This window comes from Nipponia nippon, unplaced genomic scaffold (assembly GCF_047370975.1).
Source record: "Nipponia nippon isolate SJK-2023a ecotype South Korea unplaced genomic scaffold, ASM4737097v1 scaffold_4, whole genome shotgun sequence".
NCBI classification, from domain to species: Eukaryota; Metazoa; Chordata; class Aves; order Pelecaniformes; family Threskiornithidae; genus Nipponia; species Nipponia nippon.
This window is the reverse complement of record NW_028262358.1, coordinates 94775951-94793954: the sequence shown is the minus strand read 5'-3', so window position 1 is coordinate 94793954 and position 18004 is coordinate 94775951. Positions and strand designations below refer to the sequence as shown.

General features: G+C 35.1%; 1 protein-coding gene across 6 annotated transcripts in view; it reads left to right on the top strand.

The window, feature by feature from the left end:
- The window catches only part of ADGRB3 (adhesion G protein-coupled receptor B3), a 465784-nt gene that overhangs the window by 173219 nt on the left and 274561 nt on the right, over positions 1 to 18004 (top strand). For all 6 annotated transcript variants that reach the window (XM_009475647.2, XM_087776085.1, XM_087776087.1 and 3 more), the window contains 2 exons: positions 9077 to 9187; positions 14366 to 14527. In XM_009475647.2, the coding sequence (XP_009473922.1) occupies positions 9077 to 9187; positions 14366 to 14527 (273 nt within the window). The remainder of the gene's footprint in view (positions 1 to 9076; positions 9188 to 14365; positions 14528 to 18004) is intronic.

Below are 18004 nucleotides of genomic sequence, written 5' to 3'. Positions count from 1 at the left end.
CTGAAAGATCTAGGTCCAAGTGATTTTCACTGATAGTTTTCGAGTAAATGTCTTATGTGCTTTCCTACTTAAAATCCCATGCATGTATTTCTGAAGGAAGGATTTTGTTATTGTGAAAAACTGTTCTGAGGTTTAAATTTTGAATCACTGATTTTTCTTTCATTTGTGTCATGTTTTTCCATTAAGGTAATTCTGTTGACTAGAGAAGAGTTATTTATGAGTCATATTTGTTAAGGCCATAGGTGTCACCGTAAGAGTTCAGACCTTTTAGGAGGTTCCAGGACCGTTCTGGAAACCATTGCAACACTCTACTTGCCAGGGGCCTGTGCCATATACACATCTCCCAGCCTGAAGCAGGTGGAATAGTATGTTTGAAATTGCATGTGTGTGATCATTAACTTACCAGTGAAGGTTAGCAAAGGCTACATATCCTTGTACAAGTTATATAAACTTCTTAGCTCAGAGTAGATCTATGGGTTTGGAAAAGACCTTCTAGACCACATCCTCAGCTGACAGAATTTGGCCTGTCTGAATGGAACCAGGCAAGCTTAAAGAAGTGAAGGCTCTCTTTCTTCTCTTCTCTTCTCTTCTTCTCTTCTCTTCTCTTCTCTTCTCTTCTCTTCTCTTCTCTTCTCTTCTCTTCTCTTCTCTTCTCTTCTCTTCTCTTCTCTTCTCTTCTCTTCTCTTCTCTTCTCTTCTCTTCTCTTCTCTTCTCTTTTCTTCTCTTCTCTTCTCTTCTCTTCTCGCCTGTTCTCCTCTCCTCTCCTTCCCTCTCCTCTCCTCTTCTCTTCCCTCCTCTTCTCTTCTCTTCTCTTCTCTTCTCTTCTCTTCTCTTCTCTTGTCTTCTCTTCTCTTCTCGTCTCTTCTCGTCTCGTCTCTTCTCGTCTCTTCTCGTCTCCTCTTCTCTCTTCTCTTCTCTTCTCTTCTCTTCTCTTCTCTTCTCTTCTCTTCTCTTCTCTTCTCTTCTCTTCTCTTCTCTTCTTTCTTCTCTTTTATGTACATAAAATGTAGCAGCCACCCATGTCTGTATATGAACAGCCAGCTTTGTGGTACCACAAACGATAAAAATGTAATGTGCAAAATTCACATCCAGTAATGCTTCCTCCATTTTTTATTATTCCTTTTAAAAACAATTTAGGAGACTTAAATAAGGACAAGAAAATTATCTTAAAAAGGCATACAATATCATTTAGCTTCACCTAGAAGCTTCACCATTCTAAAAAACCCCTCCACATTCAGTTTAACTGTGCTTAGTGAGTATAGTTTGCAGTACCTATTATTTAAAAGATTGATTTTTGTTCCTTCTCTTCATACAGCTTCAGAATCTTTCACAGACTGTAAACTTCTCTGTCATAAATTCATAGATAATTCATCTCAAATTTTAATGAATGCTGCTATCATTTAGAAAAGATTAGGCAACCATCTGCAGGAATGTCTGCAGTAAATATTTGCAGGGCAAGGAAATAGTCTACATGTCCTTGTGAATCCTGCTTTCTACAATTACCTTTACTTACTTTTCAGTGTTTCTAGAACAGAAAGGAAAGAGAACAAAATTATTGAATTCAAGAATAGCTTGGAAAATTACAGTTTATCCTCAGTCATCTTCTCTTGAGTTGTAAACGTATAAAGCAATAAAGAGGCACGTACTAGCCTGTGTATAATATCTAGATAGCTTGCTGCAGTGTTCAGTAAAAAGAGATTTTTTATACAAAAATGCTTCTATTCTGAAAGAAATACTGCACTGGCTGACTGTATCAATAATTCAATTAATTAAATACATGACAAAAGCAAAATACTTAATGCAGAAGTAAAATAGTATGAAATGTAAAAAAGCAATGAAGATACCAAAGTATTATTATGAAATCATGATTTAAATTTTTAAAGGCTACACATGAATAAGTTATTATATTAGAAACATTAGAATGATGAGAATACTACAAGAGAATGCATTTAAGGTCTTTCATTAAAAAAGCAAAAATAAGTAAAGGTAATCCCTTGTGTTTTCATTCTTTAATGTGTTATTACATCCCTGAATCTCTTGAGACAACAAGGAGTATGAGAGAATAATATACTGCTGAATTTAGAGGATTTTGATGTTGAACTCGATAATGTAAATTTCCTTTATCAGTTTTATTATTTTTATTTGAATACATTTTGGGATGGATTGCTAGGGGAATATTTGAATGGGCAAAATGTGAACTACAGAGCATCTTCTGCATACTGGCCATGATAATTATAAAATATGTCAGATTTAGTAGAGAGATAAACGGGCAAAGCTACAGTTTGGAATTTCATTCTCTCCTCATTTTCCTCTTTGCTTAGTTATAATTCTGCAAAGCACATGTGAAAACACTACCTGCTGTGGTGACATTTTACATTCATTTTGAACAGGTATGAGTCACTTCACTAGATTCACATGCTAAATTTCTCCTGCCTAGGTGTAAGATGATGAGCAATGGGCCCAGGAAGGCAAGTAATAGAGCTTGCACAGTTTCAACATTCTGTGCACATGCAAAGTGAATAAATATTATGTCTTTATGATGTTCTTCACTGACCAAATCTGTAGCCATGAATAAACAGGTTCAGATCTCACCAAAGATAATGGGTGGCCAAGGGAGTCACTGCAGAGATGCACATAGAGACAGCAGATTGCATTGCCATGAGAAGGTTTAACTCATCAGGATTTGTGCTATAATTTATATTTTAATTCAGTAATATTTCATTTTTTATGTCATTAAAAATAGCAGCAATAGTATTAATCCAACATTATTTCCTAGGAGCAAATAGGTCTCCCTGGAGACAAACACAAACTAATTACCTATGTACAATATGTTGACTGTTTAGAATACATAATTATTTTCCCTAATTTTTTGAAAGATGAAAGAGTGCATACGTATATGTATTAGTATATCTCTGTGTGCAAGAGAAAGGGAATCTTGTATCTAATTTCCTACAAATGTTAACCAATCTTTTGCTTTTACTTGCGAAAACACAACAGTCTATTATAACAAAAAAAATTTTGTTAGTACAAATATTATTGCCTTTCATATTTCCACTACTATTAAAATCCTCTCTGTGTTTTCATGAGTAATAGGATATCTTTCTCACTGTCTTCATGAATACAGCTCAGTTCAGATCTTAATTCACTCTCGTGAAAGAAATTATTCCATTCAGTTTGAAACTGCTCAAAGCTCTTCTATACTGTTCTGGAGAGCCAAAAGAGGACTTTTTCTGGGACCAGGATCTACGTAGGAAGTAGGCAAAGACTGTTTTAAGTATGTTTTCCACATTTGCTAAGAAGAGGTTCCCATGGAAATCTAATTCAGCTAATAGCTATGTTACCATTTTGGCAACTTGCCTGACTGGTGAGGAAATATCATTTTAAGGGGTTCCCATAGAAAGCCATAGCTTAAATCTGTACTGCAGAGTGATGATATTCACTGATGCCCTGAAGCTCTGTGTCCTGCCAATGCAGCATTTCAGACAAATGCTTCCTTGTGGGGCCTGGGTGCCCTGCTACAGTGAAGCAGGGCTGGGGACGGGGAAGGGAGTGATCCTGGGATTTTCTTCTCTTTTGTCACAGGGTTTACTGTAAGCGAAAAACAACTGCAGCTCATGTTTTGTTTGGTTTGGGCATTTTTTTTATTTTTTTTTAACTCCAGCCCTACAAAAGAAGAACGAAAAAAAAAAAAAAAAAGAAAACAAAATCCCCTCAGTCCTTTGAGTGTAATGATTTTATATATATGTGTATATATACATATGAGAGATAATTTTATAGTGAAAAAGAAACAAAGTCCCGGCTTCTCAATTCAATGCAAAATTGTGCTTCTAAGTCAACACACATTCTGCCACCTAGTGACCAGAAGAAATTGTACCGGCCAGCTGCAAGTGTGATGAGAAACCCCAAGTACTGCTACTACTGCATATTGCACTAGTATCTTTGTGGGAGAAACTGTAGGATGGGCTATGAAGAAATTAAAAGTGCAGGAAACTTTTTCAGGCTCCTGGAAGTCTGCAATTAATCAGCTCTATGGAAATCAGTTAAGAGCTCAGTCCAAAAATTAATTTAAACAAACTGGTTCTTTACATATTTCTATAGCTCTCTTCTTGCTTCCTTTCCCCTCCTGCACCTCCTCCTTCCCCTTCACCTAGGAGTTACATCAGCATTTTGCATAATTTCTGGGAAAAACATTTGTGTGTTGGCACAGTGAGGATGCCATGCTATTGCACGTGAGACGGTTTGCATTAATGCACATTCTGGCTGCAAGGACTTTAATATTCATTCCGTAGTCTATTTACAGCTCAGGAGTGGATAGGATAGTATGAAGTACACCACTGGAGTGCTGTGGGTGAGAGAAGAAAATGACAGTCACTTTGGGGAATCGATTGCCTCTTCTTGCTTTTAAGGTTCTAATCAGCCTTCAGGGAGCTGCTCAGCATCTCACCTTCCAGGCAGTTCCGTACAAGCTGAGGACACTCAGCAACTCTCAGAGGTTGCTTTACATTTTACATGCCCTGAAGGGGTAACCCTAAAGGTCTCAGAATCACTTTTTTTAGTTCAACAGTTCATTCACGCTGTCATCACCAACTACTATGCTGAAAAAGGCTGTTTTTATTTGCACCAGTGTGTTCTGTGCTATTAATAGCACAATTCATAGTAGATGGTACACCTATGACGAGATCAATACATTTACACTGTGAAGTTCCCATGAAATGTGACATAAAAATAACCATCAGAGCCAAACCAACATAGTTTATAATGTCATCTGATGACTAGGATATATATGTAACAGGCTTACAAATATTATTAAACAGCCTAGGCATAAAATCTGTTTGACATGTACCTTAACTTTAATGATTATCCACTTGTTAAAAAGCAAAGACTAGCCATTGGTGAGTAGAACCTTGCAAAGCTGGTATTTTTCTTTTGTATTGTTCAGTCTTCCTACTTTGCATTTTTATACTGTTAACAGATGTTTTTTCTTCTTTATTCCTACAGAGAGCACATGGCACCTCTCTTCTCTCCTAAAAACGTACACCTACATTGGCCGCAAGATTTTAGCTTCTCCTTTAAAAACTAAAAAGGTTACTCAATAGGAATAAAAATTCCCATAACATAACATAACATAACATAAAAATAAAGGTAAAGCCAATGGGACTACAGATAAGAGTTGTTGTAAATAATACTCAACTGTAAACTCTGGAATTTCAGAAATCTTTGTTATATTTTTTTTACTCCTAGAAGGCATGGAACTATATTACATGCTTCAGAATTGTATGTAAAATGAAATGATAAATCAGATCCATATTAAGATATATGCATTACTAAAATACTTTCAGATATTGTGTACAGCTGAGGAGAGAAAGAATATGCATCCTATTGCAGGAAACTATTGTACTTCCATAGCCACCAAAGGATCACTGACAGCAGGATAAAATCTTTTATCAATCAGATAACTAAACCTCAGGTTTTCTACGACAAATGCTTGGAATATGTTATGATTTGTTCTAAGTCACAGTCTGGTTAAAATGATCTATTCAAGGTTCCCCATAATGCTACTTGTTATTTACATTTTGAGGTATTTCTTTATGAGTTTTATTCTCATGCAGGTAGATTATAGCATTAATCATGTAATAAAAAGCATTAAAACCCTTTCATGTTTCCAGGTCTAACTGAGAGTCACATTGGCAATTTCTGCATCAGGCCATGTACCTGTCCGCTGCTGAAAAGATTCACTGTCTCTCTTTATTAAATGGAACAATCTGATTAATATCAATGTTTGAGGTGAAAGCAGAGAAGGACTATCCTGTTTCACCCAAGGGAAAATTAGGACAGGCATTACCAAAAAATTCTGTTCAGAAACTGATGTCTGCAAAATACCTTCTTCAGGGTTAGAAAACTTATTTTCAGCAGCAAGAACTAGGTTAGAAGAGTGAGAATGAGAAAAATTCCATTACTCAGAATCTCAATTCAAACATCCAATATTATATCCCAGATATCAGGTCTTGAATAATGTTGACTTGACCTTGCAGGGCATCTCTATGCCAGATGACACTGTCTAGAGTAAGATGGATCCTATCACCTTTCCCATACAAACAGGTCCTTGAAACTACTGTGACATTTAGTCATACTTTAGGCTGACTTGGGTTAAAATGCTTTCCCAGCCCAGAAAGCATTTAAATACTTCTCCTCTGTGAAGTATTGAGGGAAAACAAATGCATAATTGGTTTATCTTCTACATTCGTTACTTAGCTAGGATCTGAAAATGGAGGAAAGTTTTATTCTATTTAGCAGTTATTGTAAACTATGGCAGTCACTTAAGTAAGGTATTTTATTATAAAATGCTTCATAAAAAATGCATCACTGTTGAGCTTCTTAGATTAAACAATTTTCAGAGCACTGTTTGTACTTATACACACAAACTGGACACTTCTGATCCCATTACGAAAATGTACTTGACCCTTATTTTTCTTTTCTTATGAGGCCTGAATTTTAATGAGGCCTTAAAGGTCTCCCCCATGCCAGTACTCTGCATTTCCTGTTACTGCTTTTGTTCTCATGCAGCATTTGCTTAAATACTTCAGCTGAATATGAAAATGAGAGCACTGCATAAGTCTGGTTCTGTTTTTTGATAAAACTTAAAAAGAAATATTTTTATCTTTGTTATGAAACATTTATCTTTAATATATATTTATATATATACTATATAAATGCTTACTATATCAAAGGGAGATTAGTTGAAGAGTGCATCTCAAAGACCATCAGCAACAGTTGAAGTGAATTTAATGTGTAAATTAAAAATGTGTTGTTGCTAAGTGGAAAAATGAAAAAGTCCAGGCATGAATAGATCCTGCATCAGTGACTTGGTTTTTATTTTGCTTGGTGGTATTTGTGAGTAACTCCATCGCTGTGAATGGAGCTACACTGGGTATAAACCACAACCCTGAAAACTGATCTCCCAGACGTTCCTTTGCCCCTTCACCAGAGGTCTCTGTCCTGCGGGACGCTGCACGTGCCTGCGCCCAGCACAGGATGCTGCGGGACTGGGACCAGAGCATTCACCACCTCCCTGTATGCCTCTGGAAAGCCTTTCTTTAGCAAAGGTCTCCCATTGTTGCACTCTGTTTGTAACTTAAAAAATAGAATTGTCTTCTGCAAGAATGGTGCCATATCCTCTAAATTGCCTGACAAGCAGGCAGTGTGCAGGCAGCAATCTCAGAGCAAACATGCCTTGCTTTCACAGCCTCTTCAGGGGAAAAGCTATGTAAAGTCTCTTGTCCTTCACCATGTCATTAATTACAGTTTAAACGGTTATCTGTACTACACCTTGCAAAAATTGTATCATTCTAATCTTAATTTGAACTAGATTATTGATTGTAAAACTTCAATTACAGTAAGAGATTTCCCACAGAATAAAAAGCTATCTTAAATCAGAGGAGATGTAGAAGAGGTGTATTTTGTAAAAATATATTCATAAGATTTTATAACACACATATGTATGTATACGTATACATATATGTATATGTATTATATATGTGTATGTATATATATATTATTTAATTATCTTTTATAGATATTTCTGGGATGTATTAAAAATGTTGAGTGTTTCATTCTCAAAATATATTTTATTAATTAGATTTCCAAATATTCTCTCTAGAATGCAAACTGCATTGCTGTTCTAAAATGAGTAATTAAATTTATATTTTAAGTGGTGCCATTAATGAATAGTTACAAAAAGAAACACTAATTTGGAGAAATATATTAATAATTTACTAGAAAGAAAGAAAAACCTCTCTCTGCTCATTGACCCCTTAAAAATATATTTACCTTTTATTATTTCTTTAAATAGAAATTTAAATATGTTTAATGATTTATCAAAACAATGTGTTTGCAAATAATATTTATTAGTAGCATTTACATCTTCTATAATGTTTTGCATCTTTTGAGGCAGGAAGGTAAGTTTTATTATCTTCATGACATTACAAACTGGGGAGAATTTTGCATTTGCAAGGTAATCTTCTAGCAGAAAGGTATTTTTTTAATGTTTATATTCCTAGCGCTTCAGACACCTTCTGCGTCATCAGAAACTTCATGTGGTTGTAGCTGACGTAGTTTCAATGTTAACCCATGGTTCCCAGCACACGCTTCCTAAATTAGAGTCCCAAGAGAAACTGAATATTTAGCACCAAGCTGCAGACAGCTGTGTGTGCCTGGGAGGACCAGAGGGAACTGTGCTGAAGACGCAGCAGTAGTCCTCTAAGTACAAAGGACCCTCCACATTTCATCACAGAAAGGAAAATTGGAGTCTGAGGTAGGCTAGGAGGTTTGTGCAGGACCAGAGAGTGAAAATGACAGCAGTGGTAGGATAAAAAATGAAGCACTCATCTCCCACACTCTGGGACTACATGTAATTGATTTTTATGTAGATTTCCCTATTAAAATCAGTGGGGACTTCTTTTTAAAAACTGAAGGCAAGATATAACCTATAGTCTTTATAACTGAGACTTTTCAGAAAGGAAACAGTTCACAAGCACTTGTTCTGCTGGATTCAGCCTAAAAATTAAGCAATTCATTGGCTAAAATATTATTATTTCATATTGCCACCATTCCAAAGATGACTCGTTATCTCTGTTGAAGGCTTTGTCAGCCTGAAAGATGAGTGCAGAAATAGAAGCCCTCTGGAGGAGCAGCAGGCTCTGCCATAGAACAGCAATGTCTAACACTGTCACAATCATTTTCTGGTGTGGTTTGCACTGATTCAAAATATAGGAATAATATGTCTGCATTTGAATAATTGTTTTTGTCCCATGTCATACAGCTGATTTATAGTATGTGTCACTACATGGAATGTTGGTTCATACAATAAAATCATGTTTGAAAATCTGCAGACACAAATTTAAGTATTTATTAAAAACTGAGTGTAGCAAAGTGAAGTTGATGTTAACTGCCATGATCACTTGCCTGACTCTTACCAGCAACTTCCAGGTATGTTTAGGAACATATTGCATGAGACAGTATGTGACTTTTGAGAAATGTCTACACACAAGCTTTCATAAACCTTTATTCTGTCTTTAGAATTTGGAATGATGGGAGATCATACAATTAAAAGTCAGCGACCTCGATCTGTTCATGAGAAAAGGGTCCCTCAGGAACAAGCTGATGCTGCTAAATTTATGGCACAAACTGGTAATACATCAGTTACATTTTTCTATTTACTGTTGTTAATTTTAGCAAAACCACTGCATGTTTCCATAATCTTTTGCTGCATATTTGTCAGTTTTCTAAGCTGATACTTTTTTTGAATCATTTATTTTTTTTTCACCAGTTAAAGTCCATAAATAAAGTAGCTGAGTATTAGGTAGATCATACAAAAACATGCACTGTGAATGTGGATACTGAATCATTTAGTGTAAGCATGAATTTCTTTAGTAGTAAAAGCAGTCTCACACGTACAAGACACAGGACAGCTTACTGTGACATATTAAGTTTTTTTCAAAGAAGATGTTAAGAACATGCTTCAGAATTTCTTTATAAATAGACTGAGGTCTAATCCCAGCTTTAGGCATTTATCAAATTAATTAATTACTAGGGCGACTTTAATGTGCATACATTCAGCATTTACTATCTTTGACCCAGCACAATGCTCTATTCTCTAGTTTCCGGATTCATAATTGCTAAATGAAATTGGCTGTAAGTAGTTTTTAATTGGATGTGCAAATTATCTAACAGTTTTTCATCTAAAACATATTTTCTAATTTTGTTTGAGCAACTTCATCTTCTTTAGATAAAGATACCAAAATTATATTACAAACCTAGAGCTGAAGTAATGAAAAAAAAAAAAAAAGAAGCCTGTTTACCAACAGTTACCACAGCTGCCTTTGAGGTCAATGATAGAATTTCTGTGGTGAGTTGAATTACATCTCATACATCAAAACTACTGCCCATTTTGACCTCAGTAATGATCTGTGTATCTGTTGGTAAAATCTAGCTCTTTAACGCTTCCCTACACAGTCCATTCCAGTAAGTTACTGTGTTGAAAATCTTGTGCCCCATAATTGTTGTATGGATTTGAAACAACTTACTCTGTATTCCATAGTTACTAACCTAGAAAATACGCTTGCATCAGTCATACATAATGCTTCCAGTTTATATTCACTTTAGTAAAAGAGCTGTAATTGCTTCTCGTTATGTTGCATGTTGACTTCCTTAGTAGTAGGGTGCTTTACTTAACAGATTTGCAGAAATCAATATATTAAATCTAAATACATACATAGCCAATCAGTGTAGATCTGTTTGGTAAATAATTTAGAAGGGGAAAAAGTCCGTTTCCCTCCTATTAATCTATAGGACTACTTTTATGGCTAACTCCCAGTTGATACTACTGTAAGCAAATGTAGTGGAAGAAGGGAGCCTAGAAACTTCTCGATCTCCATGCAGTTTCTGTTTAGGCAAGTAGAACTTATTACTTACATACCTAGCTCAGACTTATAATGTTAGTTGCTTACTACATAGAATAACACCTTTGCTTTTATGCTGCTTCTTGAATTCATACAATTACTCCAAAATATAAGTAAGATGATCTGTTTTATTTCCTCATATAAATCCTTAAAACTTCCATATTATCAGGTAAAACTTGTATTCGATAATTTCTAGTCATGCATTGCAGTGCATCTATTATGGGTGTTAGAGAACTGCATTATAAATGCAGCACTTATACCATCACCTTCTGATAGATTGTGTGTGTGGAGTGGGAGATGAACGTTCAAAATTATACAGGCATGGTTTTCAAGGTCCTGTTCTGAAAGCATGTGAGATCTATCAGCAGAGCATATAAATTTACAGGCCCAACTTTGAGGAAATCTATATTTTACATACTGTAGGTTAACACATTTTAAGTAATACTGCGCTCTTTTTGGACATACTAATTTTCATCTCTTCTTCATTTTGATTTTCCTTTGTAGTGATCATTGCATATTTTCTTCACCTCTAATGCATTCATTATCTTGTGATATAATTAATGTGATATCTTCTTAAACTGATCCATAAGTTTTTTTCTAACATATCTCTCTCTCTCATGAATTTACCCATGTACTAAGAAGTTTAATAGCCTTCAAAGTAAATGGATACTGAGTTTATGAGGTTTCTTATATTTTAAGCCTGTTTAATATTTTATTTTGTGTAATAATAAAACATACGAAAGTGCAACAAATTGTTTCTATGGTTTAATAAGGCAGAGAGAGACAGGAATAGAGAATTGTTCTGGAAAAGATTTATGAAAAGCATTTAATACTGTTAGAACAGTGGACTTCATCCACCGAATTTTGCTGGGAATGGAAGAGTTTTAAAATGTCGTATTAAAACATGCATTTTCCTGTTTGTTTGTGAGTGATATGAGGCAGTAAAACATTTTATTTAAAAAAATATTGTGTGAATAATTTATTGTCCTATATTTGTCATTTTATGTGTTTGGACTGATCCTTCCCTTAGGTGTTATGGGATTTAGAGAGTATGATACAGGTAAGTGTTACACAGATCAATGAGGCCTTCCATACAGTAAGTTATGTTTCCTCTTACATGTCAAGCAGCAGGGGAGAATAAGGGCTTGGTAGCTTGCCAATAGTTAATTTCAGATTGTAGGTTTAATACAATAGATCTAAAAATTTAAGAGTTCTCAAGTAACTGAAAACTTGAAGGAAAATAAAAAGATGCCATTGTGAAATTTTCATTTCAGAAAAGAAAAAAATGGAAAAGAGATAAAGAAAACAATGGACAATGTATTTGCAGATTACGTAGGCAATCTAGGTTTATTCTACAAAATAAAGTCTTTATTTGCTTAAATTAAAAATGGTTAACTATGGTATGATATTCTGGGAGATGATGATATGATGGAAGATATTTCCCTCCTTTAAAATAAATAATAATCATACTGACAGCAGTACAAAAATACTCTGAAAAATTAAAAATTACCAAAAAATCATAATGCATTGTGCAAAAGGAAGCAAAGCAGCTGGTGAGAGAAATTTGTTCTTTACTTTCTCTGCTTTCACTCTTTTTGCACCATACATGATGTTAGTGTGGAGGATCTTGCTCCAGCAAATGTTTAAGCCTTCTATCCTTTAGGTATATTGAAGTATATTGCTAGATTCTGCCTTTTGTGAATGGACAGTACATATATGCTCAGAACTTTTAGTAATTAATATTAATTTCAAAATTCACTCAATACAATCACACTTCTTAGTGTCATGTTACTGCTATTTTTCATCATATTCCAAGGGTTAAGAGCAACTTTTTATCACTTTAAGCTATCCAAAACTTTAAATTTTTAATATTTCATTTCTGTATTTTATTAGCTCTGCACTGTCACCATGTCTGTGTTTGATAATGGATAATTTACACTAAGTATATATGACTGTTTTACATAATGAGTAACATCTTGAGAAACATAGCTTTGCCTTTTTCTGCTGTTTGACCTTTCATCTAAACCATTTTAACAAAGGCAAAGTCAAACTTCAAACATGTAGGGAAAGACAAAAAATATTAGCCTAGAAACCCATAGTAATACAAGCATTTTTACCATGTATGTAGGGCTTATATTACATATTGTATAATTGTTATTGTCTACCTAGGTATTAGCTACATTTACCATATTATATCATCTAACCTGAACCCAAGCCATGTTACAACCTAACCAAAATGCTAAATTCATATCAGAAAAATGATTAAAACAATAATCAGTGATTAAATTTCTCATTTTTTCACCTAAAAAATAAAGAAAATTACTACAAAAATCACTTTGGTGACTTTTTGTATGTAAAAAATCTCATAATTTTGTCCTTGTCCATAGAAATTGTTAGAATTGTATATAATTTTAGGAAAAGCAGAGGGATTTGTGTGCTAATTATAAAGCATTCTGTCTTGTGACTGAATAAGAAGCACATTTTTTTAAAAGCATTGAATAGTCTTAGAATTGCTTCTTAGTGGACTAGTAGAGACAAGCATTTTGCAAAGGTTTCATGCTTGGCCTCTGAAAACAAAAAAAAAGAGCTTGGACAGAAGCTTGCTACAAAAGCAGTTTCAAGAAATAGTATATCATTTACTTCATTCTGGGAAGACAGCACCAGAGTCTTCCTGATTTGCAGACATTCCCTTGATTGTGACCAATATCAAAACTTTTGAAAGACTAGAGGTATATTGAGATAACTGAAATTTTAAGCAATCTGTTCAAGATTGAAGGTTGCATCATGGCACTGATTTTAAAGCAGAAAATCCCATTTGCTTCAAAAAGGACTTAGGTTTAAAAATCAGGGGTGTAAGAGAGGCTTCAGTATGTCATTTTATACGGATTTTTAATGGAAGAAGGTGAACATGAATCCACAATTATTTACTCAAATTGTTCAGTGAGGTATATTCACATCATTTCTGCATTTTTATTCTGAGAATACTCAAGGGATCCAGTTTTCTGAACATGAATGCCTTTGGGAAAGGAATTCCAGAATTGTGTGTAGGGCTGTTCACAGAAACTAAATGTAAGCATTTTTTCCTGAACATCCATGCAAGAAGACTTTATGCATTACTTGCTTTCAAAAAAATAGAAATAATATAATGTGCTACCTCTCAACAATAAAAAAAATGCTATTCAAATGTACAGTATTAATAAATCACATCTGACAATTTTGAACATAGCGGTATATACTATACGCAGTAATGAGGTCTAGCACATCCAAGAGTTTAGCACACCGGTAGGTCAAAAGCCAGGAGCAGATCTGTGCAGTAGATGATCAAACCAAAGTTCCCCTCCCACCCCTCAGGTTAAAATTTGGTAAGCAAAGTTCTTCTCTTTGCCAGGGAACTTCTCTCAAATGCTAGATGACTCTCCTCTGCTGAAGAAAAGATAAGAAATTAGGGGGTTGGTTTGTTTGGTTTTTTTTAAATCAGAATTCCCTTATTGGTTGAGTTCCTTAAACTATTACCTAGCCTTCATTCTAGAGTGATAAGTATAGATATCAAAGATAAATCCCTTGCTATTATATAAAACGAGTTGTCTATGTTCCTTTAGCATCCTGAGGGCAGTGTTGTTTCTAAAATGTTGAAGGGCAGTAGTACTCATAAAGTTGTAAATGATGCTAAGCGATCAAAGTGTTTCTCTCTGACAGGTGTTATGTGACTGCAGCATTGTAGGTGTCTTTATTTTCTATTCATTGCACATTTTCACAGCTGCTTTACTCCATGAACTTTTAAATATTTATCTTGGTATGGTACTTTTTTCTTTGATTTATAAGAGCAGACGATAATGAGCTTCAGCAAAAAAAAAGTCTCATTAATACTTATGTCTATATTCATGTTTGTTTGTTGTCTTGAATACAGGTGAATCTGGTGTTGAAGAGTGGGCCCAGTGGAGTACGTGTTCAGTTACTTGTGGTCAAGGGTCGCAGGTGCGAACCAGAACTTGTGTATCACCTTACGGGACACACTGCAGCGGCCCTTTAAGAGAATCAAGGGTTTGCAATAACACTGCCCTCTGTCCAGGTAGTGTTAGCAGCCAATAAATAAAATTGTGGATGTTTTTGAACTGTATAATGATAAGAATTTGAAACTATATATTTTTATTATTATTATTATTATTTTTAACATGAATTTCATAAGGGCATTTCAGTTAGAGCAGAGAAGTGTAATTCCATTCAGCTGTGAAATTTCGTCATGTAGATTGTTATTTTTACTTTCAGAACAGTCAAGAGATGGAACAAGAGTCCCTTTTTTCTGACAGTTTCAGATTTTTTAAAAAAGTCTATTTTTTCTAATTTTCACTCATAAAAGAGAAGGTATAGCGTAAGTACAAAATACAAACTAGGGAAGAAATCCAGATCACAAATACATTAAAAAGCAGAGACTGATTAACAGGATGGGTTAAGTTAACATATATTATTCGCCACTGCAATTGTATCACCATTTAGAGTACTGTCTTCTAGGCAATGGGCCAGACAATGTTCTCTGCAGAGAAATGCCTTCATGGACTTTCCTTTACATTGTTCTGGCAAGAAAGGGCAACAGCCACCCATCAAAGGAAGAAAGATCAGACAAAAAGTAACTCTCTTACATCTGACACAAGGTAAAGGTCATCAGTATCTTGCATCACAGTTTTCCTACTCCTTTTGTCTCAGAGATCTGGACATAGTTGTAGTTCAGCAGTAGTTATACACTAAGAAGAGACAGGCATGTTCGAGTTAGTTGCTGAAAGGGCACATCTCATTTCTTTAGAGTCTACCTGTGGATCTGATTAATCTGGGATGGGAAGCAAATGGCCCTGTGACTACATTCATTTTCCTTTGCTGTGTCTGAAACAGAAAAAATTATATGCCTACCTTCTGTGGTGGTGCATCCCCCCACAGCTTCCTCTCGACCACCTTACGACCACAGGGTCCCCTGCTGTGACACCTTCAGATGCACAAATTCCTCAGCTCTTTGTAACATTTGATCCCAAGAGGGTGGTGAGCCATCTTCAGCTTCTGGGGTAGCTCACTCTACTTTTGAAGTAAACTAGACTGTCATATGCAGAGATTGCCCTGGACTTTATCTCAATGAGTAAAAAGACATAGAATCAGATTCTCATGTTGTTACTATGTGTTGAAAAGTATCCAATAGGAAGTGCATATGTGATCCCATCAGAGTCTGTGTGTCAGCATCATAAGCATTTAGGGAACATCTGTAATGGAAAGCAACTTAAAAGATTCTATCTAGATAAACCATCACTGTAATAAGAACTGCTGTCAGCACCTAATGCTTTACTACTGTGCTTTAGGTATGCAATTCACATGAGATTTTCTAATATTTCAGAGTAGAAACCCCCAGGCAGGGCTGAATTCGATCACTTAAAGTGTTTCCATCCAAAAATGGCAGCTATTTCTAAAAAAGTTAGGCTAACTTACATTCTGCCAGAGGTAGGATACATTGCAAAAGAATTCTCAACTTGAAAGTATAAAAATAACAATTGAAAAAGGGAACTATAAAAGAAAAGAAAAAACCTTCCAAACAATCAAATATAAAGATTCCTTTGAAACTGCATGAAGGATGAACATGAAAACACACAGTCCAGCACTCACAATGAGATGTGGTTCTACCTGCTTTCTTGCTCATTTTGTATTACCTAAGAAGAGGCAAGGCGTTTAAATCACCTAATTTTACAGAATTTTATCTTCATTCTCTCCAGTGAGGAATGAGAACTTTTCATATCAAAACAACAACAAAAAAATCCTTGTGATGCAAAAGCCAAGGTAATTAATTTGCTGTCAAAGTAAACTGGAAAAAAGTTAATTCTTAAAAATCACATTGTCTAGCAGACTTCTAAACAATGCTTACACAAAAAGACTCTTCCATATTTTTCAAGTCACAAAGGAGCTCTTTCCTTACACATGAACTCCCACTGTAGGGTATGGCTTTTATTTCCAAATATCCAGTATGAGCAATGGCTACCAATTCTCACTGGCTAATAGTGATATTGCCAAGATATTTCCTTTTCAGATCACCACAGCTGATTCTGATAATCTTTATATATCTTGAGTTACCTTTCCTAAATAATTAGTCTTCTGGGCTTAATCTTACATGTTGTTTCACATAATCACAACAACCTTATTAATTTATTTTGGTCTCTGTCTGGTGACAGGGTCACTACTGTGTGGCAGTGCGCAAGATTAGCAATTTAGAAATGTGCTTTTCCTAGCCACAGCTCCATTAATTTTTTAAACATTCCTTTAATTTTTAGCTTAAATATCCTCTGTCCTCATTATACTATGTATCCTGACTCAGAAAGCTGCATAGTTCAGGATTACCCCTGGTGCATGCATAACAAAATGCATGGTTTGTACACTAGTATAATTAAAACACAAGTTTAACAAAACAATCCAAACATACGCACACATAGCTGGCATCTGGCCTACGTACCCAGAGCTGTACCATTCATTCCATACAGCTTTTGGACTCTGTTAATACACCAAGTTGTTACATTTTAGAGCATAAACTAGAAGCAATAAACATACAAAAATAACAGTGGGCTATCCTTGTAATCTACAAATACAAAATCTACTGGGGCATATTCATTATATATTTGCATGATTAGTAAAAGGGAAGGGGGTGCATTTTGAGAGCTAAATAATGTTTCCTAATCAAAAAGTTGCACCTTCAAAAAAAAGAAGTATGCAGAACGGCCTACTGGAATGTACTTCAAGCATCTATCCACAAGCTTCAAGAGAACCTGTTAAACTTGAAAATATTAATGCAAGGCTTCCAGAGTATATTCATCTGTTGCCTCTGTATACTCCCTTTAGTGTCCAAGATACTCACTGGGTTGCTAGGGAATACCTCTCTCTGTGATCTCACTGTCCTGAAAAATTTTGAGAATGGGATTCACCAACTTGATAATTTTATAAATATATATATATGTGTGTGTATATATATATATTAGTATTGAAATAAACCCTTGAATTTCAAAATAGTACTCCTGATAATTCAAGTAAAGTCATGAAGGAACCATTATTTACACAAATTTTGGTTTATTTATATTTGTTCTGGACTAATACTATTTCAGAGGCAGGAGTCCTTTGGGTAATTCAGTCAGTCTTGGAATCAAAAGCCTTCTAGAAAAGTGCAGCATAGCAGGCAACAAAACATAGCTCAGGCAACCAGTGTTGTTACTGGTTCTTTTGTAAGCAAGGACATCTCAGGATCCAGTACTGCAGTGCCACTAACTCCTTTCAGCTTAGTGGATCATTTCTAACAGAGCTAAAACTTCAAAGAGAAAGAACATGTAATTTCCATGCCTGCAGATCATCTCAGTTAGTTCTATTTATCCTTCTCCAGTGCCTTCAACAACTTTTACCACAAAATTTAGCTGAAGCTCAGCATTTTCAGGCTTATGGGTAAAGCAAGACATGGCAGGAGTAGGAATACCCTAAACCATTTCAAACATTTGTATGCTCAAAAGCTCTTTTTTGGCTGGTGTGATATGCTAAG